Source organism: Temnothorax nylanderi, unplaced genomic scaffold (assembly GCF_030848795.1).
Source record: "Temnothorax nylanderi isolate EJ_2023f unplaced genomic scaffold, tnyl_v1.0 TNYL_tig0019_pilon, whole genome shotgun sequence".
Taxonomy (NCBI): domain Eukaryota; kingdom Metazoa; phylum Arthropoda; class Insecta; order Hymenoptera; family Formicidae; genus Temnothorax; species Temnothorax nylanderi.
Window position 1 is genome coordinate 529,672 of NW_027249081.1, and position 24,068 is coordinate 553,739.

At 39.1% G+C, this 24,068-nt stretch overlaps 6 protein-coding genes across 14 annotated transcripts; 3 read left to right on the plus strand and 3 right to left on the minus strand.

Annotated features, from left to right (window-relative positions):
* The first annotated feature begins 1,118 nt into the window (after nucleotides 1–1,118).
* On the plus strand, nucleotides 1,119–7,950 carry LOC139768950 (PI-PLC X domain-containing protein 1). Of its 3 annotated transcripts, none has more exons than XM_071699625.1 (7): nucleotides 1,119–1,411; nucleotides 2,635–2,916; nucleotides 3,574–3,828; nucleotides 5,093–5,301; nucleotides 5,634–5,838; nucleotides 6,809–7,079; nucleotides 7,459–7,950. In XM_071699625.1, exons 2-7 carry the CDS (start codon nucleotides 2,820–2,822, stop codon nucleotides 7,697–7,699), a joined length of 1,278 nt encoding a protein of 425 aa, XP_071555726.1. In that variant the 5' UTR covers nucleotides 1,119–1,411; nucleotides 2,635–2,819; the 3' UTR covers nucleotides 7,700–7,950. The 3 variants fall into 3 exon arrangements, with proteins under 3 accessions (XP_071555726.1, XP_071555728.1, XP_071555727.1); XM_071699627.1 differs by having other exon boundaries at nucleotides 2,691–2,916; XM_071699626.1 differs by lacking the exon at nucleotides 1,119–1,411 and adding an exon at nucleotides 1,675–2,186.
* A 695-nt stretch (nucleotides 7,951–8,645) lies between these two features.
* On the plus strand, nucleotides 8,646–11,398 carry LOC139768962 (chymotrypsin-like protease CTRL-1). Its single transcript, XM_071699641.1, has 7 exons — nucleotides 8,646–8,833; nucleotides 8,902–9,117; nucleotides 9,427–9,552; nucleotides 9,676–9,857; nucleotides 9,946–10,044; nucleotides 10,134–10,306; nucleotides 10,386–11,398. The coding sequence occupies exons 1-7, from the start codon at nucleotides 8,646–8,648 to the stop codon at nucleotides 10,488–10,490; spliced, it is 1,089 nt and encodes a 362-aa protein (XP_071555742.1). The 3' UTR covers nucleotides 10,491–11,398.
* Lin-52 (DREAM core complex component lin-52) lies at nucleotides 9,378–11,756 on the minus strand. Of its 4 annotated transcripts, XR_011717460.1 has the most exons (5): nucleotides 11,616–11,756; nucleotides 10,974–11,051; nucleotides 10,806–10,913; nucleotides 10,176–10,736; nucleotides 9,378–10,018 (listed from the first exon to the last, which is right to left on the minus strand). XR_011717460.1 is itself a non-coding variant. In XM_071699638.1 (4 exons), exons 1-4 carry the CDS (start codon nucleotides 11,644–11,646, stop codon nucleotides 10,603–10,605), a joined length of 333 nt encoding a protein of 110 aa, XP_071555739.1. In that variant the 5' UTR covers nucleotides 11,647–11,756; the 3' UTR covers nucleotides 9,378–10,602. The 4 variants fall into 4 exon arrangements, 3 of the variants coding, with proteins under 3 accessions (XP_071555739.1, XP_071555738.1, XP_071555737.1); XM_071699638.1 differs by having other exon boundaries at nucleotides 9,378–10,736; nucleotides 10,806–10,895; XM_071699637.1 differs by having other exon boundaries at nucleotides 9,378–10,736; nucleotides 10,806–10,901.
* On the minus strand, nucleotides 11,751–12,170 carry Pet117 (cytochrome c oxidase assembly factor-like). Its single transcript, XM_071699640.1, has 2 exons — nucleotides 12,043–12,170; nucleotides 11,751–11,970 (listed from the first exon to the last, which is right to left on the minus strand). The coding sequence occupies exons 1-2, from the start codon at nucleotides 12,132–12,134 to the stop codon at nucleotides 11,829–11,831; spliced, it is 234 nt and encodes a 77-aa protein (XP_071555741.1). The 5' UTR covers nucleotides 12,135–12,170; the 3' UTR covers nucleotides 11,751–11,828.
* A 322-nt stretch (nucleotides 12,171–12,492) lies between these two features.
* LOC139768965 (uncharacterized) lies at nucleotides 12,493–15,955 on the minus strand. 3 transcript variants are annotated; one of them, XM_071699644.1, is made up of 3 exons: nucleotides 15,880–15,955; nucleotides 15,337–15,411; nucleotides 12,493–15,199 (listed from the first exon to the last, which is right to left on the minus strand). In XM_071699644.1, exon 3 carries the CDS (start codon nucleotides 15,187–15,189, stop codon nucleotides 13,861–13,863), a length of 1,329 nt encoding a protein of 442 aa, XP_071555745.1. In that variant the 5' UTR covers nucleotides 15,190–15,199; nucleotides 15,337–15,411; nucleotides 15,880–15,955; the 3' UTR covers nucleotides 12,493–13,860. The 3 variants fall into 3 exon arrangements, with proteins under 3 accessions (XP_071555745.1, XP_071555744.1, XP_071555743.1); XM_071699643.1 differs by lacking the exon at nucleotides 15,880–15,955 and adding an exon at nucleotides 15,640–15,873; XM_071699642.1 differs by lacking the exon at nucleotides 15,880–15,955 and having other exon boundaries at nucleotides 15,337–15,873.
* A 6,413-nt stretch (nucleotides 15,956–22,368) lies between these two features.
* On the plus strand, nucleotides 22,369–23,932 carry LOC139768967 (tRNA 2'-phosphotransferase 1-like). 2 transcript variants are annotated; one of them, XM_071699647.1, is made up of 2 exons: nucleotides 22,369–22,533; nucleotides 23,339–23,932. In XM_071699647.1, exons 1-2 carry the CDS (start codon nucleotides 22,522–22,524, stop codon nucleotides 23,930–23,932), a joined length of 606 nt encoding a protein of 201 aa, XP_071555748.1. In that variant the 5' UTR covers nucleotides 22,369–22,521. The 2 variants fall into 2 exon arrangements, with proteins under 2 accessions (XP_071555748.1, XP_071555747.1); XM_071699646.1 differs by lacking the exon at nucleotides 22,369–22,533 and adding an exon at nucleotides 22,548–22,733.
* The last annotated feature ends 136 nt before the right edge of the window (nucleotides 23,933–24,068 follow it).

Sequence of the window (24,068 nt, forward strand, 5' to 3'; positions counted from 1 at the left end):
ATAAAGATATATATGGTGCAAAAAATGGGCCATGGTATTTTTAAGTGTAAATATTTTTAAGTGTAAATAAGTATAAATAAGACCTCGAAAGTCTTTCTTAGGAAAAGATCAGCCAAAGAAACTGTTAAAGAGACACTGTTTTGGAACATTGTATGTCTTATGGATTAGTTAATGTTTGGAGATAATTCACGCGAGTACAGAAGACGCAAATACTCTTGTACTCTCATTAGCGCTAAATTTATGGTCGGAATACGTTCCAAGGTCTGTTTAACACTTTTTGCTTAATGGCTCCCGCATACCGGCGACTCATTCGATGGAAAAACAGTTACTTGTACGTATATCGCGAACCGTTATAGAACTGATAACTCTCCGAATGGAACAGAACGACAATTGTTACCTATGGCATTGAAATAATATTATTATCTACTTAACAATCTTTAACTCGGAAATTAAATTATTTCCTTGTTCATTCCATTAAAGAAATTTTATTCGTGTAATATTAATTTGAGAAGAGAGAAAAAAGGAGAGACATTACAGTCTTAGTTAAAAGATATTTCTTTTTTTAGTAACATGACTCAGCTGTATTCTCAGCGTACCTTAATAATAGCAAGTATAACATACGTTCGCTATAGAAAGTAGAACAATATAAGATTGCAGCTCACGCAGCTCTATATGTCGCAAATACATATAAGACGACAATTCGTTTTCTCCCTCCCTCTCTTGGTCTTTTCTCTCCTCTTGCTTCTTCCTTTCCATTCTACGGTCTCTTTTTTTCACCCCCCTTCCCCCCCTTTCTTTCTTTCCTTCCATTCTTTTTTCCTCTCTTACTTCTCTTCGCGTGTCTTCCCTACGTTTCTTCTTTTCAAGAGAACCAAGAAATCCTTTGACACCAGCGGCTACCCCTCGACAGAGCCTTTCCTTCCTTCCTCCCTCCCTCCCACCCTCTCTTTCTTTCTCTCTTTGTTTTCTTCTCTGTTAGCGGCCTTTAATTATACTACCGCTACAATATTCACCCCGGTTTGTACTTCGTGCTGCCTGCTTTCCGAGAAAGAAATATTTTTGCTTGTGCCACACAGGCAAAAAGCCGTTTGTGGTGGAGAGCTGCCACCGCTGCCGCCGCCACCTCCGTCGCTGCCGCCGCCGCTGCCGTCGTCGTCGCCGCCGCCGCCACCACCGCCACCGCCGTCGCTGCTGAAGTTCGCGTGATACCGAATCGCGCCGCATAGTTTCACGCATCGACGCGGTAACGTTGCGAGTCAGCGGCTTTTTTTTTGCGCGTTCGCCGTCGATTATCAAGGAAACGACTACGCATTTAGTCCGAACTCCGATGCCAGGAGGACGGCAGGAACGGATGGTCGAGGATACGAACGCGCAATCAGCCGAGCCCGACTTCTTCGCGATATAATTCGTGGTAAGAGATCTCCTCTTCTGGTCCCCCTTCCACGTTCCGTCCCCTTTTCCCCTTTCGTCCTTCTGCCCCACCTCTCGTCGTTCGACGTCGACTCGGCGTCGGCAGCACGCGGAAATATCATCGTGTTAATTTCCTGAGGGGGGGGGGGAGAGAGGGGGGGCTTCCTCCGCCTCTCCCCCACGGAGATTCAGCGATCTCGATCGGGATCAATCGCGTAGCGCAGGCAAATTCTCCAATTAAAAGATAAGAGAGACGTTCTCCCCTGAATTTCTTTCTTCACAATTTCGATTTCTTCAACTCCCGCGCGAAGATATTGAGAAGAAAAATCCCTCAAGCAGAAATCTCATTTCGTTGATTACTTTCAAACTAAACGAGTCACCGGTAGAAATGTGATGGACGTTAAACAAAATTGACGGTGCAAAAGGACCCCCGCTAGTCTCGAGAGCGATGTAAGACGCGCGGAACACGTCCACGATCTCGTAATAAGAGCGAGAAAAAATAAGATTGCACAATCGCGCGATTAGACGATATAGGATGAAGAGATAAACGGTCAGCATTTATAATCAACGCGGATGGTTTTTCTTAACAATTATGTGTCTCACACGATTCTGTCGTCATCGCGTTCGCTAGTCGCTATAACCACGTTCTTGAACTTGCACAACTTGACTTGACCGCATGTACGACGATCAGTTACGATCTATGAACGGAGACTAGCGCGTCGAACCGAGAAAACTCGAGGAGCTACGACCCGCGTGAGATCGTCTATTTTCCAATTGTATCGCGATTAATGAGCAAGTGTTAATAAATACGTTCATTTTGCAATTGTTTAATTTTTTTAATTTGCATCATATCGCTGCAGGATAAGTCATCGTAATTTTACGACCTGGAGTGGCTTTTTATTTTTTAATTGCATAACGTTCTTGCCTTGTGAAGTCACATCCTATAGATTTATGTAACAATAAGATTGATTGTGAACAAATTTATTTCTATCAATAAGTTACCTAATCACAAAATTAAGTAACTTATTTTCTGTGAAGAAAGACATTTCGATATTTTTAATTTACGTAAGAGAATCAACACCGCGCTTATTCCCTCCGTTATTTTTATTATTATAAATAATAAGATGTATTATTAATGTACGTGGTTTCTTCTTTAAAACAACCGTTGTATTTGTAAATACGTCGTAAGCTTTCTTGACGGTGATAATTTCTTAAACTCATGAGAGCCGCGCAAGAAAACGAGCTGGATCGAAGGTGAAGGCTGACGTCTTTTGCGGCAGTTCGTAGCCAGTTGGCTTCGTGGGAAGAATTGAAACGATTGAGGGAGCACCGAGAAGAATGTCAACGGCTCAAAGAGGCGGATAATAGATTTTGTTTACGGTCCTACCGCGGTTAACTTGTGCACGAAGATGAAGCTACTTACTATCGTTCCCGCCCTTCTCCCTTGGTTGACAATCGTCGACGGCGCGTCGACGGCGAGATTTTGTGGTCCGGACGTGGGAGACGGTGAGTTTTAAAGTTGACAGTGTAGCAATAGCGCGATAAACTATGCAAACCCTGGTAAAACAATTTCTCAGAATTTTGTATGAATTGAGACTTGTGAAAAATTTTGACAAAATATATATAACATTTCTCAGATATACTTTCAAAAATAATTGGATGAGGATTTTCGTAATATTTCAGTATCCGTGTGTATGAAAATTTCTGATAAATTGCACAGCTTTTCTCATATTTATTCAGACTTTTACAAAGATATGTTGGCGGGAAAAATCCGAAATGTTTTATTATTATTTTGTCTGAGTTTTTCTGCAAAACGTTCCAATTCGTATAAAAAATCTGAAAAGTCTGAGCATTCTGAGAAAATCTGAAAATTTTTATAGAAAATTCTGAGACATTTTTCTACCAGGGAATATCAATAATAAATGCAACAATAAATCGATTGGATCGTCGATATTTTCGTGCCGCTTTATCGAATATCAAGTTTGACGTATTTCGTTTAAGAAAATATTGTTATGACTTACGCAATCGTGTCAATGCGCGTCTTCGTCTCGCAGAGCAATAATCGCCTCGGTTTTCAATAAGGATTATTGTCATATTGAAATTATTGCACCCAGTTGTGTTCGAAAAAAGCCTCGCATCGAAACACCTGTTTCCCCCTTTTAGATTTCCAACGCGCGCACGTCGGCCTGATTATCTCGCCCATAATGTCGATTCAAACGATACGGGAGATCGAGATTTATTGGAATCACGCCAGGTATCGACCGGGCGATACGATCGCTCTTTACACGGGCGAGCCCACGAACGGCCTCGAGCCAATTTACACCCTGATACCAAACGCGCCGAGCGGCATCAAGAGGACCGGACTGCAGGCCACGTTCGTTCCCACCTCGAATCTCACGTTCGTTCAGCAATGCCTACGTACGTACGCGACTTATATGTATATACATCGCAATTACATCATAATTCCAATATAGACTACTGATCAAGCGTATTATATACAGCATTATTGAGAAATAACGCGTTTGTATTATTTAACACGTTGCCGTTACAGTTACATTTTCGCAGCCATCATTATCAGTTGCAAAAACTGTAACTGCAATGGCAACCATTATCCATTGTCAGTTTTTGTCTGCAACGACAACAGTAACAATCATTATTTTTCGGGTATCCGTTTTTCCGGTAACGTAACGAATATAATAGTCATTTTTGTCTTTATATGTATATATATATATATATATATATATATATATATATGTTTAAAACCTATTTGATTTTCATGTATTCGGAGGCTCTAAAGAGAAACATTTTCATGATTGAGTTAAGGATTATTTATGAATGAGAATCAAACACTAACTTCTTTTAAAAAATAAACGAGAAGTTCGATAAAATTCATAGAATTTATATTTACAATTCAGATTATATGTAATTATTGTAGATTTTTGTATTCTAAAAACAGATTTGATCGTAAATTTGTATATCAAATCAAGATTTTGAAACACATAAGATTAAAGTTAAAAAAAATGTGTAAAAAGGTCTAAAATTTGCGAACTTTATATTTATGATACTCGAAAGACTCCTTTTTCAAGTTATTTTATGGTCTAGCAAATTAAAAATCCAAAGTTTTATTGCTTTCATCGATATTTCAACAAAAATCTCTTAGAAATGTAACGTTTTTAAAATTATTTTATTATTAACTAGTTTTAATTGGACAAATTTTATTATTAATTGATTTTGTAACATAAAAAAAGTAACAAAAATAATAATTTGTTATTGAGACCTGTTACTTTTTGAACAATAGTAACAATAACGAATTATACTTTTTAGAATTAGTAACGAGTCACTTTTACAGTAATTTTTCCAGCCCTACATATACACGCAAATAGTGAATATAAATACGGAAGAAAACTAATATAACTATCGTCGGACGATATGCAGCGATTCTCGATCGTAATTTTTAATAAAATTACTAAAGCTCTTTTATCATATATTTATATTTACTACAGCGCACAGAAAATATTGTTTCCTCCATCTGAATTTGTTGCACAAGAGCCAATTGCTTTTTATAATTTTGACGAAATCAAAAGAGACAGTTCAAAGGCTGCTACTTGATCTACTTTATTTTCTTGCGATATCTTTAGTGGTGTACGTGATCCGATCTTGAAACGGAATTTCGCTTTAATAGATTACCATGTCGCCTGGCTGAGAAACGGCACGGTAAAACTGACAAATTGTCTGCGAACGCAGCCTCACTGGATGACGGAGAGGAGGGCCATCTTAGGATCGCTGCCTATAAGTAGAGTATTTTTGCCCGGTACGCACGATTCCGCGTCGTACGCGATACACGAACGGGCAAACTCCGAGAATATCGTCGAGAGATACGTGATAACGCAGGTAAATTCCGAATTAATAACACAGAAAATTGAATATTTGCGCGGAATAAATCCAGATAATCCGCAGAGTTAATCTCGCTGCGACAACAACATCGTTTCCGAGTCGGAAGTCGCACGGCTATACTAGATCTCCTTTCCCACGGCACTCTTTCGATTGATTCAAAATAGACTTCCTTTCAATTCAAATCAGATGCTTGTCGCGCGCGCGTTCGAGTGTTTGGCCCGAAAACGTTCGGGCGACGTTAAAGAGAGCTTGCGCATTAAAGTCGAATATAGTAAGAATTAAATATGGAATAACCGTTGCTGGTAATCGTTAGGATAATTAAACTGCAGGATGTGGACGTGCTCGCGCAACTGATCTACGGGGTCCGATATCTCGACATCAGAGCCGGACACTATCCCAACACCAACTCGGTGTGGTGGGCGAATCACGGAGTATTCAAGTCCGTTCCCATGCAGACCGTTATCAACCAGGTGAAGACCTTCCTCGACAAAACGAACGAGATCGTGATATTCGACATCCAGGAATTTCCAGTTGGTAATACATTTTAACGCTCGACAGTTCTTGGTCAGGCAAAAATATTGTAGGTAGTATAGAACCATCGCGAATGCAACGTTCCTTCTCGCGCTTTTTAAAATATATAAAAATATTGTTACGCTCGAATACCGTTCTTGGAATTCATTCGCGATACTCCCGCACTAAATAAAGAGCATTGATTCAAAAGATTATTAAATTAACGTAGAATTCTTTATAACGCAACAAAATAGGAGACTTAATAGATAAATTATAAAGCCCCTTGCGCAATACTAGGCGATAGTGATAGCGATAGCGACAAAATTTTTAAACCTATCGGAAGCCGTGTATCGATGCTGTAGCTTTGTCGGCAATTTTGTCGCTATTGCTATCACTATCGCTATCGCCTAGCATTGTGTAAGGGGCTTAAGAGTCGTTCGTGACATTTAAAAGTTGCGTCGGACTTGCTCAGACTTTAAGATGTCTTGTTTATCATCTGACTTTTTCTAGAGACAATTTTCTTGCTTTGTATCGATTGTTTCGTATTGTTCGGGCAACGCACTGTTAAATATTAAAGGATGAAATTTAAACCAATATCTTGAGTTAAATAACATTTTGTTATTTAATGTATGTCGAAATTTATTATTTTAACACAAAATAGTATTATTTTAACTCCATTGGTTTAGTTAAATTAATGACATATTGAGTAAGAACAATGGTGATCTATAGGAATAGTTAACAACGTAAAAAACAACTCAAATTGAATATAATTTGACACTACGAATTTAACAGTGCGAATTTAACAGTGCAAATTATGAATATTAGCAAGATATAGGAATGAAATACACGAACATTACAATTTCGCTTTTTTTTATCGCTGCTTTTCAATTAATAATAATAAGTAACCTAGCAAGATTGTGCAACTCGTAGCTAGGACTTGTAAATAGTAGACTTTCGTCATTTATGTGAAAATATATGCTGATGGTGTTGCTAGGTTTTGGAAAAAGTCTGGCGGTGCATCACGACTTTATTGGATTCCTTGAGGAACAATTCGCCGGGTACTACTTGCCGAAGAGTTACGGATGGACCAGCACGCTGAACACGATCTGGTCATCCGGGAAAAGACTTATCATCGGTTATGATGAGAGACGAGTCGTCAGTCGTTACGAAAGCGTGTGGCCCTGCGTGACTCATCAATGGGGAAACGTCAGGACTATCGAAGACTTGTTCAATTATTTAAATCGCATCGAAACGGAAAGTCTCGGGTATGCAAATCATGCAAATCCGACATCGAGTAGCGCTAAGCTATTCAAGATTATTCTTCTCATCATATATATATCTTACTCTTGGTTTTATAAGTACTTTCGTTAATTAAGAGGCACGATCATGAGTCAAGTGTACGCGCGCCAGACAAACCGAATACCTATATCCGGTCTGAGCTGCTTAGTTGATACGATTAACGGATCTCAATAATAGCTGGACCGATTAAGTTTATAATGGTCTCAATTGATAGCAATGAGAGCAATGCATTCCATTGCATAAAAAAAGTGTCATTACTGTCATTAGTTTTGCTCTCAATGCAGCATGAACAGAGACATTATAGCGCAAATTATAATTGTGCCAATCTGGCGGTTCTCGTTTCAGGCATCCTAGATCGATACCGAGGTCGGCGATGGCGGAGTTGACGCCCAACACATGGGACGTAATCTTAAACCGGCTCGGAAGTATCCGCCAAATGGCGGAGAAAGTTAATATTAACGTTACGAATTGGTACAACAGCAAATGGCAACGCACCGCCAATATCGTTGCCGTCGACTTCGTCCGATCGTCCGGCATCATCGAGACCGCGATCGAGTGGAACGAAAGACGAAATTCGAATTGTTAAAAATCTTCCCTGTTCCCCTTATTCGCACGAGAATTGAAGAAACGTACAAACCAAAGTTCATTAATGCACCGTTAATCCACAGTATGCCGAACAGCAAGAGAATTTGTTTATACAAATAGTACTTAATAATTTTTTATTTTGCTTTTATGAGTTTATCTATAATTACGTGTTATACGAGTATTAATAAATTTTATATACAAGGTGGGTCACGCAATTAGACGATGTCTAATAAAAATGTAAATATCTTATAAGATGTTTTTCATTTTACCATTATTTTCGTAGAAATACAGACAAAATATTTTCCTTTAATTTGTATGATTAAATAATGTTTCCGCGCTGTACGAATTTATCGCAGCGTTTAAAAAAGTCCATTTCATTTTAATTAGCTAATTTCAGTGTAGTTTACACCAAGGAGGTGATTATATCAACCCCTCTGTTGCCTTCTCAAGAAATCTAAGTAAAAATGTAACACAGTTTCGAGCATTAATCGCATAATACGTATCTTTTTCGCGTGATTATCACAGTTCCGCCGGATGTGCGAATAATGCTCTAGTCAAGGTAACCGAGAGAAACGAAATTGTCTGTCGCATAGAGGTGCGCGATGCAACGAAATCAGTTCATCATCCGGTACAGACGATGTTGGTCGCGAATGCGAAACGGACTACGAGATCTATCTGCATTAATCCGTCGTGTTTCTACACAGAAAACACAATACATTCGAAAAAAGAGATCTGAGAGAACGATAATTTTTTTTAAAAGTCGACCTATCTTGCATATTTCTTTCATGGAAAGGATCGTTTTATTGAATTTCGCTTCTCGCGACCGACGACGCTGATACGAAACCGCTTATCTCCGCTTAGACGAAACTAACGAATTTTTATCCTCGTCAAGAGTGTGACCATCTCGTTTGCATTTATATCCTATACAAATTTATATCTTTATAAAAATGTGCTGCCTATTGCTACTACTTTTACTGCCGATCGTAACTTCGGAGCTGTGCGAGTATCCTTGGTATCATTACGATACGTGCCAGAATAATTCTCTTTCTTGTCCCAGTGATCAGAAGTGTTCGTTCATCGAGTACTGCCCGGCGGTTGTATCCCTAATGGATCAAAACGGACTTTCCGCTCACAGGTAACGTGGTCCCTTTTTATGTCGGACGGACGAGTACATATTTACAGACGTGGATTTTTCGAACGCAGATTGCGACAAGCCGTGTGCGGGTACGATCGAACACGCATAAAAATTTGCTGCAGCGTCGACAGTTATACCGAACGGCCGACGTATCCAGATAGAAGCCTGGATGCATATCCAACGCAACCACCTTCAAACTTTCAGTGCGGAAAGAGTATCGTTCGAAACAACGTAGACACTTTAGGATCGTATCCTTTTGTCGCAAGAATCGGTTTTATAAGCAAGTACCTTTGCACGTATACAGAAGTGCTTGTATTATATAGAAATTGCGTAATATACAGGATGTCCCAGAAACCGCCAATTATATATCTGAATTATAACATTGAAGTTAAAATGCTGCGTCAAAAGTCGTCAGTTTGAACCAATTGAAAGTTGGTTCCAAATGTTTTTCAATAAAAATTTAAGGCAGAAAACTTCTGCGGCATCATATATATAGCAAATTATATATAATTTTGTTTATTCGAAGGACAAGAGAGAGAGAAAGTTAGCTATATCTCTTTTATTATATAAGACATGCGTTTTCAGACTGTTAGCAAGTATTCGCTTTCAGATACATTAACGGGTGAGATTAAATACTCGTGCAATGGCGTGATTGTTAATGAGCGTATTGTATTGACTACAGCTACATGCGCACTCGCGAAATCGGACAGATACAAATTGTACGTATACAGCAGTCGAAAATAAAATATAACGAATGATCGTTGCTCAGATTTTCGATTGTATGACAGCATTGATCTGTAGCATGCAGTAATTATAATAATCGTTGTTCGTAATCCATTCAGATGCTCTGTGCTTATTGGTGAATATAATACAGAGTCGAATCCAGATTGCAATAATTTGTTTTGCGGGCACAATACCAGTAGCCACGACATATCGTATGTAGTTAAACATCCGGGCTACGACGCCGCAAGTTATTCGAACAATATCGCCTTACTTCGCTTGAAGAAGGCTATCGATTATACAGGTATGTACAATTCTTAAATATACACGTGTTGAAGACATTGTGACGGTCACAGCCTCAATGAAATAGCAATATATCCGGTCTTCTCCAGCCACAGCTCAACCAATCTGCTTTATACCGGGAGACAGATACGTCAGCTTAGGAAGTACATGCACTGTTGTCGGCTGGGGAAAATTGTCAGGTCAAAAAGGTATTTGTATTAATAGAACAAACTATCGTAAAGCGTAAACTGTAAGCTGTGTTCATGTAACGTTCAAGTGCTGTAACCCTGTGATCCAGCGCAACCACTGACGCAACAGTCATTACAACTAGAACTCGTACCTAAGCAGCAGTGCTCGGACTATTTAAGCCAAGCTCTATCTGTCGAATTATGCGCCAAAGGAAACTGTGAACCTTGTTCAGGTTACAGCGGTAGTCCTCTGTTATACAAATATGCGGACACGTATTTCCTGGTATGTTATCAACATAAATATTTACATATATACTACAGATGTAGTTCACATATTTATGTTTTCCTTTTTTTTTTATCAGGTTGGAATCCTATCATTTGGGTCTAGTTGTGACTCAAGCATCATTTTTCCATCTGCATTTGTAAATGTACAGAGATACACAAGGTGGATCTTAGAGAATTCTTAAGGAATTTTCAGGTTGCAAAAATATAAAAACGTCTCAAAACGTTTCTTAAGAATACCGATTATACTTATGCATTTTCACGTTTTATTATTTTTTTTTGCAAATCTAAAATAGGTTATTTATGTTTAAATATGTTCAAGTATTTGCCGCGTGTCATTTCCTTAGCCTCCTCTAGACCCAGCTGATAAGCTAAATCGTGCAGTCTTTTCACTTCCGAGATAAGCCCGGTCATTGACATATTACCCAGTTCTGCAAGAAAATATTTTACGGTATTTAGCAACAGGATGAAGAATCATATGTTAATGCATATCAACTCACGATGCACATGGCTTATGTCTTCCTGCGACATCGCAGCCCAAAAACATGGTTCTGTCTGCGGTGAATTTTGAGCAACGAACTCATGTACACCTGGAACTTCATTGCTCGCTACATTTATGATGTAATGTGTTTACATGACTTATAGATGATACTTAAAAATTTACTCACTCTGCTCAGGCCATAGGTCGGGTGACGCTCTATCCAATTTCTCTAGACTCATGAGACTCTCCTCTATGCAAGACAAATCTATAAAACAAGAATCAACTATTTTAACTTCTTTGCACTCAAAATATTTTTGCTATGATATTATAAGACATTTTAGTATTATCTTATGCATGTTGCTTATACAATCTGTGCAGCTTCAAATCTAATTAAACAAACTTACAAAGTTTAAAACCATAGAGATTAATTCGTACAATATTTTATGTACAATAGAACTCAAGTGTTTGATATAAACTTAAATCTTCCATTTCGTATAAGACACAAGATCAACAAATAGATAAATAAGGAAAATAAAGTATATAACATTTTAAACTTGTAGTAAAAATTTCCAACAATAAATCAAGATACATTTTTGACTTTTCCTTTCCTTTCTTTTAAAAACTAGCGCACAATACAATGACCAATATGATTATATAATAAACGCTAAAAAAACATTGGCTACAAAGCAATTGATATTTTTAATATATTATATTGGATATATGACTATAACCTCAATATATGTATATAAAGAGGGAATAAAAATATGGCAAATACTCCAAAGTGGCAAATACTTTTGCGCTTTCGTTCTATATGAGGCTCCAAACTTACCGGGTTGATCCGGTGCTTCGTCGGTAGCCATAATGCTCGCTTGAAAGCTGTAAATTTACTCAAGTGTTTGCAGAGGAGGACGCTTCAACGGGTACTCGACGCGCATACAAAATGGAGTGAAGTGACCGGGCAGGATACTTTACACACGGCTCTTTTTATTCCTTATGAAAAAATCCTCGAGTAACAGACTAACAATCACGCGACTATCAATCGTTACGTATCGTTCTCACGTATTGCCTCCCCTCTGCGCAGTTCCTTCTCTAGCTCGGCCTGCTGCTGCAGAACGTAGACATTTTCTGCCTTACGGCGTTCCCGTCGCTCGATGTCGCGTATCACACCCAGATGAAGCTGATCCCTAAAAACGATTTTTGCGAGCGCAACGTCAGTCGCGAGGATCGTAATCGTCGTGCAAATCGCGGGTTTCTACCTGTCGTAGGCCTGCTTGTAGTGCACGTAGCCTATTATTCCGACGGACGACATGCAACATAGACCGAAAGCGACTTTAGACGCGCTCGACATCCTCGGGATGAGAACGGTGCGCAGTTGTTGCCACGGGGTTGCTCGCGCGAGGCATGACGGGATAAGGGTGTATCCCCATGGAGAAAGAAATAGCGGAACGGAATTTAAAACGGAATTCCTTTGATTGGCTAATATCCCATCTTGAGAGACCCCCACCTGAAGATTAGCCAATCAGAGCAATTCCGTTTTAGTTCCGTTCCGCTATTTATCTCTCCATGGGGATGCAGCCTAATCGAGGGTTATCGATTCTTGCGCGCGCGTTATTTGACTTCTCGTCAATCCGAAGATTGAAAACTTTTGGAAAAACTCTTTTGTTCTTTTATTAGATACACAAATAAATATTTCGATAACTCGTGTAAAGAAACTCTTCATAAAATTTTTATTAAGTTTACATTTATGATAAAATAAATTTGTTACTACTTACTATTATAAAGTCGCCTTGTACTATAATAGTAATTTTTCTGTTAATTACTAAACCAGTTGATACTAATAATAATTATTATTAAATCCATTGTTAAAACACATGCTGCTATTCGCTGGTGTATTTTGGTTTGTGTTTATTTACCATACCCTAATTTCAGCTCTGCATTAGTAAAATGATAATATAATGTTACTGTTCTACAATCGTCCTTTCTTCTCCATAATTATCTTTAAAAAATTATTAATGTCTTTTTATTATTATATAAAAATCATATATTTTTATTACATAACTATCATTAAATATCTGTTATTACATAACTCTGCGCAACTTCGACTACCGTCATAGCGCATTATTGCGCACGCTCGTGGATAACTCAACATCGGTGAGTTCCGAAATTCATCGAAAAAAGGCGCGTCAATCTTTTATATATTTATATGAATGTACATACATACATACATGCTAATTTTTAAAGATTAATTCTGTTTTCAACTCTCTGATAGGCTCGTTCTTCTGTACATAAAATCTTTGACTATATAGTCAAAGATGTAAGTGATGATAAATAATTGAAAATTAAACGCGAAACTTTAAAAATAAAGGGATATTTGAAAAAAAAATTTCTGCGAGTAGAATTGACTGGCACTCATTAAACGATTAATTCGACATAAATAAACATTAATTCAAAAAAGTTGTATTAATTTTTTTCATATTGAAGAACATAATTGAAGAACAGTAGAAAGTATTATAAGTTAACAAAAATCACAAATATAGGCTGCGTTCCGATATTCACTGCAAGTACTGAAAATCTATAGTTTACATAACGTACACTATAGATTTTCAGTACTGACAGTGAATATCGGAACGCAGCCATAATCTTTGACCCTGTTGACGCCGCTGCATTCAGCGTGAATCCAGGTTGAACACTGGCAACAACGAAACCACAATTCGTTGTCCCCTGTCCCCTTCCGGTTCGCCACAAATTAGGGCACTGATCGTCGGGTCCAACGACGTAGTTTCCTGCTTCCTCGTCTGAACTGGATTCTAGGTCGCCCGTGGGTTCGGCGTTTGCTTCTTCCTTGGTCTTTCTCGTTTGGGAGCCTGTTGAACTTTCTCTTTTCGTGCTTTTTTTTGGGGCCCTCGTTTCTTAGGGGCCTCTTACTTCTTCTTTCATTTCTCTGCCGCTTTCTGCAATTTTTCTTATTGGCCGGAGACTGGCAGTGAAAATTTCTGATTGCATTTTTGCACGCGACTTTCTCCTTCATCCTGGGACTGTCTTCTTTTTGGTGGGAGTTGGCAGGATCCGCGGGATCATCTATCGTCGCTGGTTATCGACTTGTCTGAAAGATTGACGTTCTCGTTGGCGCTCTCCTCATAAACGCACCACTCAGCAGCGATAATCGAATTCTGAACAACATTTTCGTTATTTTCGTCTGGCGGCGCGAAGTCGTTTTCCTCGAAAATGTCAGGCCGGTCAAGTGGCCAAATGCCGGCTGACCTAAAGCCCGAGATTCCTTTTTCCACCGACGCGACCTTTATAAACGCTTTGTTCAAAAACTCCGCCAAATTGTGCTCCCCAATTTTCTCGTACAGGTGAGAAGTCAGATAGAGCTTAAATTCTTGGTGCATAGCATTTTTCAGGGGACCAAAGAAAGTGAGACCGAGCGGCTGCGCTTGGGACGTGTGTGGAGGAACCGTTACCACAGTGATGCTGTTGTCTATGCAGAACGTGTATGCTGCCGTTGAGACTTGACTCGAATGGTAGTCCAGGATCAGGAGGACCGGATCATCAGCCGTGGGTTTCACGTGTTTCACAAAATGTTCCAGCCACTGACAGAAAAGAACTTCATTTGTCAAGCCATTTTTTGAGCAACCGTATATAGCTCCGATAGGTCCATTGTGCTGCAATCTCGAATCCATACAAACTCCGGGAAAAATCATCATTGGTGGTATATAACATCCCGCTGCATTCATGCAGAAAGCAGCAATGACGGTTCTTCCCCTTTCATCAGACGTTACTGCTCCGATTCTTTTTTTGCCCTCGGCTGTGTAAACACTACTTGAGCATTTCTCCCGCACCGTTGTTATTTCGGTCTCATCCATGTTGTAGATTCGGTGCGGAGTGAATTTATGTTTCTTCATAACTGCTTCCAAGTTACTGAAAAAGTTCACTTTGTCCTTGTTGAAGACAGCAATACGATTCAGACTGGTGCCTTCCAATTGTCGTAGCGAAATTTGTGGGTTTCTCTTCAGGAACCGGTACAGCCAACGCCTCCCTGCCATTTTTGACTTTTTATTGAAGTAATGCTTGATCCGTTTTGCCTCAGCAAATTCGAAGACAACTCTGCAAAGATCTTGGAATGCGATACCGTTGTTCATTCCGGCCAAACGGAGAATGTGTCCCACTAACTCGGCTTCTTCTTGTGCTGTGAAAGTGGGCTTGCGACCCAATGTCTCGCGCAGTTCGCCAAAGTTTTTCAGATGCATTCGTAGGGTAGATTCTGGAATGCCGAATTGTCGGCCGGCTTGACGAATTTTCAGCTTTGGCCCGTGGGTTATGGAACGCAGTGCACTCTGGAGCTCTGACGCTTTCCACGCTCTGAGCTTCCTCTTATTCTTTTTTGTGTTGTTGCGAACCATGACGAGTGCTCTGTAAACATTATAAATTCCAGTCAATGCCATGAATGAAAATGTGTAACTCGATATCTGTATGCGTACTATGCGTTCTCTTGCAGCTGTGATAAATTGTCTTTGTTACTTGCTAATTTATACGTTTTTATAACTTACGTGTTTCGTCAATGTCACATTAAAATGCAATCTGCAACCTATATGCGCTATCTGTTCGAAGCGTTAATGAAAAACCTTAAAAAAAAAGGAAAAACATCAGACGCGGTCAACGGTGTTTTGCTCGGGTTACTATGGTTACGGCCATCATGTTTGACATGTTTCAGTCTTTATTCGTGAAGCTCGCGAACCGCAAATGAAATTACGGGACCGACGCGGCAAAAGGTTCCCAAGGGATCATATTTCTTATGTTAGGGCCATTCTACAATACGTCGTAAATGATGGCAACTGCTTGAAAAGTATTACTTCCGGTTGCGTTTGTCAATTGCGGTTGTCAAGAGAGAGTTGGCAAACTTTTAATTGTTTTGGCGACAGTAAACTGGCAATCGGCAATCAGAAATAATATGGCCGGTATTCATAGTCGGTTCTTATATTTAAGACCATCTTAAGTACAATCTTAAGATGTCATTAACCAATTACAGAGCCGTATTAGCATCTTAAGATATTACTTAAGACGATCTTGAAATAAGATCTGATTATGAATACCGGCCAATGACTTCTGCACACAGGACGCGGAAACGCTTGCTGCGCGGCAAGAAGCGACGCGGTAGCCAATTAACGGTTTGTTGTTGCTTTTCCGTAAGAACCAAAAGTTTATTGGCTACCGCGTCGCTTCTTACCGCGCGGCAAGCGTTTCCGCGTCCTGTGTGCAGAAGCCATTACGCGGAAGCGGAACGAGCGTATCACCAATCACGGGACCGTTTCGACGGAATCTTTGAAAGGGTTCTATCAGGGGGCCTATTACGTATCTTTTCACGAGGCGAAAATGCGAAAAGTGAGAGAATTCACTAGAGTATCTACGATTTCATTGGTCGAAATCTAGTAAATCTGTTCACTTTTCGCATTTTCGCGGAGTAAATTATCGTAATGCTGCGTTCCCACTATACGCGTCGCGCGTCGCGTCACGACGCCGCGTCATGAGTTATACAATCAAAACGTTTCATTTTATGACGTCATTTCCGTCATTGGTCCAGCGGTCTTATGCTATGCTTATGGATAGCCTATGCAATTTTGTGTGAGATGGCCGCGTAGACACGATCAGAGACAGTGATGTGAATCCGGCCCGGTTTTTCGCGCATGCGCGGCCCCTCCACTACGCACGCAGAGTGACGCTCGGTCTATCGGTGTGTCGGCAGCGCTCGGCAGTGCCGAGCAAGAGGGAGAATATTACTCCCTCCTTGTCGCTCTTACTTAGCTCGCGCGATCGACGATGTTTTTACGCTGGAAATGCTTTCTCGGTATCTCGGCGTGAATCTGAGTTGCCGTTGCACGATAATCAAAGAGCGATCTTTGGAATAATGTAGAGATGTAAAAATAATTAATAAACATAAAAAAATTGTAGTAAAAAATTATGTTGATCACTCTTGCAGAAATTTTCATGCTTTGACCTATACTCCTATTATTTTGACAATTCCTTTCCGAAAAAAAATTCCGTAGAAGAGAAGACACGTATTTTTTTGTTTGGCCTACAATTAATATTTCCGAGTGTAAAGCCCCTTGCACAATGCCAGGCAACAGGCAATAGGAACAGGGAATAGAAATCAGAAATCATGTATAAATGCAGAATAAACAGTGACACAGGCAATAGACACAGAGTTTCCGTCACGTTGAAAATTCTGTGTCTATTGCCTGTTGCCAACCAATCATAGCATTCGAATTTTTTAGGTTGTAATTAACGATTTTTTGGTTATTTCCTGTTCCTATTGCCTGTTGCCGGGCATTGTGCAAGGGGCTTAATATTTGTAAGAAATTGAATTTGTCGGTAACTGTTATACTTTTAAGTTAATTAATATCTTGGAAATATTCAATTCTATATATACGTATGAGATATTTTCGTTAACAAATATATTTATATAAATAGGGGAGACAGGGGCTAGACCGCTAACGGGGTAAATCCGCCAAATCAAATATCTCGGAACCTGTATATTGTGCGAACTCGCTATTAACATTGTAAACGCTGCTTATGATTTTTACGAGGGCAAACGTGTTTTCGGAAGGTAAAAGTGAAATTTTCTGCGCGTGGAAATATTGTAATATCTGCAATAATATTTGCTCTCCAAATCTCGAGGTACGTGATTATAAAGAGTAATGCATGCTGAACACGAATCCAGTGTAGTTTTTTCATTATCGTTAATGTCTAATATTTCGTGGGCGATCAAACCTGAAACTTATGTTTGGGGCTTATCCGCTAGTAAGCACCCGGGGCTGGTCCGCTAGTCTCGTCACTGTGGCGCGCCGGGCGCACGACTTCAGCTCACGCTCACGGCGATTTTAGGTTAGGTTTCCTTCGAGCGGCGTGATTCTGTCTTCCTTTCCTTTGCACGTGCGTCAGTTTGTATAGGAGGGAAATGGTACGCACGTATCGTCGCAAAAGGACTCCCGTCGACAAGGAGCAACTCAAGAAGGCAGTTCTTGCGGTGAGAAAAGATAAAATGAGCGTTTCCGCAGCCGTAAAACAATTCGATGTCCGGAGATCCACGTTGAACGACTGGTTGAAGAAGAACAACGATGAGATAAAAAACTTGGATGACGTGGTCGTACTACATAAAGGACATATCTCGGTGAGTACTTAACGATTATTAATTTTTAAAAGCATGCACTCTGCTCAGCAAAGTTTATATTCATGCAACGTCTTAATTTCAAATGTAGGTTATGGACTCTGAAACTGAAAAGACTTTGGTGGAATACTTAGTACATAACAACGATATGTACTTTGGGCTATCTGCGAAGGAAACCCGTGGTTTAGCCTTTGATTTAGCCAAAAAATTGAATCTCAAGGTACCAGCATCGTGGGAAGCCGCTCGCATGGCCGGTGAAGATTGGCTAAGCAGCTTTCTCAAACGACATCCAATATTATCAATACGCAAACCAGAAGCGACAAGTTTAGCACGTGCCACCAGTTACAATCAAACAAATGTAGAAAGGTTCTTTGCGCTACTAAGATCTCTGATGGATAAACATCATTTCCAGGTGTGTTAACTGATGAATAAATGTTGCCAGTTTTAGTCGAAAATAACGTTTCTCATCATTTCCAGGCTCACTGCATATGGAATATGGATGAGACGGGAATTACAACCGTTCAGACACCGAATAGAGTCATCGGAGTGAAACAAGTCGGGCGAGTGACTTCTGCGGAAAGAGGAACCCTCGTAACTTTGGCGATGGCGGTGTCAGCGACTGGGCATTTTTTACCTCCATTTTTTATTTTTCCTCGTAAAAATTTCAAGCAACATTTCCTTAACGGCGGACCACCAGGCTGCACAGGTGTAGCGAATTCAAGTGGCTGGATGAATGCGGAGCATTTTGTCCAGTTTTTACAGTTCTTCCAGTCCCATGTGCGTGCTTCCGTCGACGCCCCAGTTTTACTGATACTCGACAATCACGAATCACATTTGTCCATCGCTGGTCTCGAATTTTGTAAAGCGAATGGAATCATACTCCTATCATTACCGCCGCATTGCTCGCACAAAATGCAACCGCTGGATCGCACCATCTTTGGCCCGTTAAAGAAAAGTGTACACGCACAGTGTGATAACTGGATGACGTCGCATCCTGGTAGAACAATGACGATATACGATATGCCCGGAATCGTGGCTAAGTCACTGCCACTTGCCGTAACGCATCAAAATATTGTGTCCGGGTTTGAATACACTGGAATTTCTCCATTCAACCCGGACATTTTCCAGGAATACGAATTTTTGCCGAGCAGTGTTACGGATAGGGAGATGCCTTCTACTTCCGCTCATTTCGAAGAAGTCAACCTCAATGCAGCCGACCCGGACACAGCCAATTCGGAGACAACCGAACCGGACGCAGCCGACCAAAACGAATTCGATCCCCTCGGCTTCCTCCATGTCTCGTCCTGGTGATACACAGAACTTGAGCGCGACGCTTCAAAGTATTCGAGCGTTTCCTAAAGCCGCTCCGAGGCAACAGACTCGTAAAGGACGAAAACGAAGAAAGAGCGCCGTTCTTACTGACTCGCCTGAAATGATGGAATTGGCGGCTGAGCAGGCGGAGTCCATGCGGAAAAAAAAAGGAAAACCTGCTACGAGAAAGACGTCAAAATCTACACCTGCCACTGCGCCGAGAAAAAGAGGCCGGCCCAAAAAAAATGCCACACAAACAGAACCGCAGCCTTCGACGAGCAGTGGGCGTAAATCGAAATCAAGGAAGCAGCAGCGGTCGGATTCTGACGAAGACTTGGATAATACGTGCTGCGTGTGCTCAAAGAAGTTAACAATCAGAGCATATGGGAAACAGTGCATTGCGTGCGACGTAGGGCACACAACACATGCGTGCGCTTTTCAGGATCTGTATTCACGTGCCTTAATTGTTTTATGGAATAGGTAAAACAATTATTTTTTAATGTTTCGCATAAAAATTTGAAATAAATTTTTATTTTTCTCTTAAAAAACAATTATTAAAGTGTATCCTATCATTTTTCAGGATTAGATGTACGTATATGTATTGAAAATGCAGTGTAACGGATTAACCCGGGGGGGGGGGGGTGGCGGTTCAACCCCGGCATTTTTGAGATTTCAATTTTTGCACCGTTGTCGTTTTTGCTCTATACCGGTTAAACAAAGCGACGTAGATAAAAATTCCCTGTATAAATTTTGTAGCTAAAGGTTCACTCTTTACAGTGGTATACCACATTTAACTACAATTATTTATTTTGTTGTTAAAAATCGGCACCGAAAAAAAACTAACGTTCTAGCCCCGGTCTCCCCTACTATATTTTATATATTTATTTATGTCGAATAACCTGATATATATGTATATATATATATATATATAATATAATATCAACAAACTTCCTTGACCATAACTGGCACATTTATTAATAGATAAAACGACGTTTCGGTCCAAATTCGGACCCTCTTCAGGTGAATAAAGCTCTTACAAATACATTCAACAGGCAATTCATGACACTGTGCCCGCAAGTCAGAAACTGAAGACTATAGGCAGAAAAAGAATTTCCTTTTTGTATTGTGATAACTTAAATAAAATAAAGGAAATATAAAATTAGAGTATCTAAGTAACTTACATGATGATTTGTGCGTTGTCAGTGTGAATATTCTAAATTCTCAATTCTAAATTCTAAATTCTCAATTCTCAATTCTAAGTTCTAAATTCTAAATTAGAATTTAGAATTTAGAATTGAGAATTTAGAATTGAGAATTTAGAATTTAGAATTGAGATTTTAGAATTTAGAATTTAGAATTTAGAATTTAGAATTTAGAATTGAGAATTTAAAATTTAGAATTTAGAAATTAGAATTTAGAATTTAGAATTGAGAATTTAGAATTGAGAATTTAGAATTTAGAATTGGGAATTGAGAATTGGGAATTGAGAATTGGGAATTGGGATTTGGGAATTGGGATTTGGGAATTGGGATTTGGGATTTGGGAATTGGGAATTGAGAATTGGGAATTCCCAAATCCCAAATCTCAATTCCCAAATCCCAATTCCCAATTCCCAAATCCCAATTCAAAAAACCCAAATCCCAATTTCCAAATCCCAAATCCCAAATCCTAATTCCCAAATCCCAATTTCCAAATTCCAAATCCCAATTCCCAAATCCCAATTCCCAAATCCCAATTCCCAAATCTTAATTCCCAAATCCCAAATCCCAAATCCCAATTCCCAAATCCCAATTCCCAAATCCCAATTCCCAAATCCCAATTCCCAAATCCCAATTCCCAATCCCAAATCCCAATTCCCAAATCCCAATTCCCAATTCCCAAATCCCAATTCCCAAATCTCAATTCCCAAATCCCAAATCCCAAATCCCAAAGCCCAATTCCCAATTCCCAAATCCCAATTCCCAAATCCCAAATCCCAATTCCCAAATCCCAATTCAAAAAACCCAAATCCCAATTTCCAAATCCCAAATCCCAATTCCCAAATCCCAAATCCCAATTCCCAAATCCCAAATCCCAAATCCCAATTCCCAAATCCCAAATCCCAAATCCCAAATCCCAATTCCCAAATCGCCTGAAGAGGGTCCGAATTTGGACCGAAACGTCGTTTTATCTATTAATAAATTTGCCAGTTATGGTCAAGAAAGTTTGTTGATATTATATTATATATATATATATATATATATATATATATATATATATATATACGTATATATCAGGTTATTCGACATAAATAAATATATAAAATATAGTATTTATATAAATATATTTGTTAACGAAAATATCTCATACGTATATATAGAATTGAATATTTCCAAGATATTAATTAACTTAAAAGTATAACAGTTACCGACAAATTTAATTTCTTACAAATATTACACTCGGAAATATTAATTGTAGGCCAAACAAAAAAATACGTGTCTTCTCTTCTACGGAATTTTTTTCGGAAAGGAATTGTCAAAATAATGAGTATAGGTCAAAGCATGAAAATTTCTGCAAGAGTGATCAACATAATTTTTTACTACAATTTTTTTATGTTTATTAATTATTTTTACATCTCTACATTATTCCAAAGATCGCTCTTTGATTATCGTGCAACGGCAACTCAGATTCACGCCGAGATACCGAGAAAGCATTTCCAGCGTAAAAACATCGTCGATCGCGCGAGCTAAGTAAGAGCGACAAGGAGGGAGTAATATTCTCTTTCTCGCTCGGCACTGCCGAGCGCTGCCGACACACCGATAGATCGAGCGTCACTCTGTGTGCGTAGTGGAGGGGCCGCGCATGCGCGAAAAACCGGGCCGGTTCACATCACTGATCAGAGATCATGGATCAGACTTCATCAGACACGATTTATTCCGCGGCTAAGGGTGGAGTCCCATGGAGCGGATTACGCCGGAGCGGAACGAGCGGATCACCAATCACAGGACCGTTTCGACGGAATCTTTGAAAGAGTTCTATCAGAATGATCCCGTGATTGGTGATCCGCTCGTTCCGCTCCGGCGTAATCCGCTCCATGGGACTCCACCCTAAGACGTAGGACGTATGTATTATGTGATTATTGTCGTTATGATATCAATTAGAATTCCGTAAATTTGTGACTTGTTAAGAAATCGTAAATGTCGAGACGTATGCCTTCAAATTAGCGTAAGGAAGACCGGTTAGATTGGTTCGAGGGAAAGTTGCGAGCTACGCTAGTTTCATGTTTTCAGAGGTTAGACAATCGTGCTTGTAATTTATTTACAAGAAAAGAAGTCTGTGCATTTTTTGTCCCAAATTATGGCTTCCTATTAACGTCGTAGTAATGTAAGATTGTTGCATATAAAGACATCTGTCAAATGTGTCTAATAGGGTGCACCTTTCTGTGCGGGCATGTGTAGTTTGCTTTCACTGCTTCTCCTTCGTCTGAAACACGTACATGTCGTTTTGTTTATTATATAAACGTTTATTTATATAAACGATCATTGGCGTGCCACTGGAAGAGCTTTCTAATAGCTAGATTCTTGCTTAAAGGAAATAAACATTCTATAAGTCTAGTCAGGCTAATAATCGTTATGACATGATACATTATTTGGATATTTTTGCATATTTTTCCTCCCTGTTTTCTATTTTCATAACTATAAGCTTTGTATTTTAAAATTTAACTTATGTGCTCTGGTTAAAAATAGTTAAACACTTTATTTTTGCTCGCAGTAGATCATGGTAAAAATTACAGCAAATTATTAGTAAAAACCTACTAATAAAATTAGGCGTAATGTGATTGCTATTGAAAGAACAGAACAATTGAAGATATTCTTTTAAGTGATTTGGCATTGAAATTATTAACATATTTTCTAATGTAGTAATAACAGCAGTAAATATTTTGTTAGATTTTGTCAAAAGAATATATCAATTTCTAACAAAAAGTTGAAGAACTGGCATTCGTATTTCTTTGAGAAACACTTTAATAATCTACTTAATTTGATTGAATGTATAATTATAGATCTCTATATAACAAATGTTATTAATATTGTTTTTAGAGTCAGAGTAAAAGCGACATTGCTCTCAGCAAAAGATTATCATATCTGCTACGTCATGGAGCTATAAAGGAAGGCTTAAATATTAAACCAAACGGCTTTGTCGCAGTTAACAAACTGTTGAATAAATCATTATATAAGTATACTATTGACGACATCAAGAGAGTAGTAAAGGAAAATAACAAGCAAAGATTTACCCTTGAAACTATTGACGGTGTTTTAGAGATTAAGGCAAATCAAGGCCACTCTATATTCAAGATCAATGAACTGAGCTTGAAGATACTTGACTGCGTGGACTTTGATATAATTCACGGGACCTATTTTAAGTACTGGCCAAAGATAAAAACTGAAGGTCTATCACGTATGAAAAGAAATCACATTCACTTTGCGAAGGGATTAAATTTTATCAACGGTTTACGTCAAAGCGCCGAACTTTTTATTTACATCAATTTTGGAAGAGCAAATGAAGATGGCTTAATATTTCTCGAATCTGAAAATGATGTTGTTCTCTGTGCTGGAAATTCAAAAGGATTGATCGAAACAAAGTATTTTCTGAAAGTGATCACTAAAGATGGTCAAATATTGAATTTTAGTTAAATAGTGATCTTTTTTTATCTTTCTATTTTTATATAACGTATCGTTATATAATAATACTTTCAAGAGAAATTGCAAGAGAAACAGAGAAGTATAATTAAGTTAGAATAATAAATTACGATTGCTTGAACAATTTTGA

What these genes read in the sequence shown, in the direction of transcription:
- LOC139768965 (XM_071699644.1), bottom strand. Translation starts at nt 15,189, where the DNA reads ATGGTTCGCAACAACACAAAAAAGAATAAGAGGAAGCTCAGAGCGTGG.
- LOC139768962 (XM_071699641.1), top strand. Translation starts at nt 8,646, where the DNA reads ATGTGCTGCCTATTGCTACTACTTTTACTGCCGATCGTAACTTCGGAG. An exon ending in AACGGACTTTCCGCTCACAG is followed by an intron (nt 8,834 to 8,901) that starts GTAACGTGGTCC and finishes TTTCGAACGCAG; the next exon opens with ATTGCGACAAGCCGTGTGCG. An exon ending in AAAATTGTCAGGTCAAAAAG is followed by an intron (nt 10,045 to 10,133) that starts GTATTTGTATTA and finishes CCTGTGATCCAG; the next exon opens with CGCAACCACTGACGCAACAG.
- Lin-52 (XM_071699636.1), bottom strand. Translation starts at nt 11,646, where the DNA reads ATGGCTACCGACGAAGCACCGGATCAACCCG. An exon ending in CGACCTATGGCCTGAGCAGA is followed by an intron (nt 10,914 to 10,973) that starts GTGAGTAAATTT and finishes TCATAAATGTAG; the next exon opens with CGAGCAATGAAGTTCCAGGT. An exon ending in AGACATAAGCCATGTGCATC is followed by an intron (nt 10,737 to 10,805) that starts GTGAGTTGATAT and finishes ATTTTCTTGCAG; the next exon opens with AACTGGGTAATATGTCAATG.
- Pet117 (XM_071699640.1), bottom strand. Translation starts at nt 12,134, where the DNA reads ATGTCGAGCGCGTCTAAAGTCGCTTTCGGTCTATGTTGCATGTCGTCC. An exon ending in TACAAGCAGGCCTACGACAG is followed by an intron (nt 11,971 to 12,042) that starts GTAGAAACCCGC and finishes AATCGTTTTTAG; the next exon opens with GGATCAGCTTCATCTGGGTG.
- LOC139768967 (XM_071699646.1), top strand. Translation starts at nt 22,692, where the DNA reads ATGTGTAGTTTGCTTTCACTGCTTCTCCTTCGTCTGAAACAC. An exon ending in TTCTCCTTCGTCTGAAACAC is followed by an intron (nt 22,734 to 23,338) that starts GTACATGTCGTT and finishes TATTGTTTTTAG; the next exon opens with AGTCAGAGTAAAAGCGACAT.
- LOC139768950 (XM_071699625.1), top strand. Translation starts at nt 2,820, where the DNA reads ATGAAGCTACTTACTATCGTTCCCGCCCTTCTCCCTTGGTTGACAATC. An exon ending in TGGTCCGGACGTGGGAGACG is followed by an intron (nt 2,917 to 3,573) that starts GTGAGTTTTAAA and finishes TCCCCCTTTTAG; the next exon opens with ATTTCCAACGCGCGCACGTC. An exon ending in ATCGAAACGGAAAGTCTCGG is followed by an intron (nt 7,080 to 7,458) that starts GTATGCAAATCA and finishes TTCTCGTTTCAG; the next exon opens with GCATCCTAGATCGATACCGA.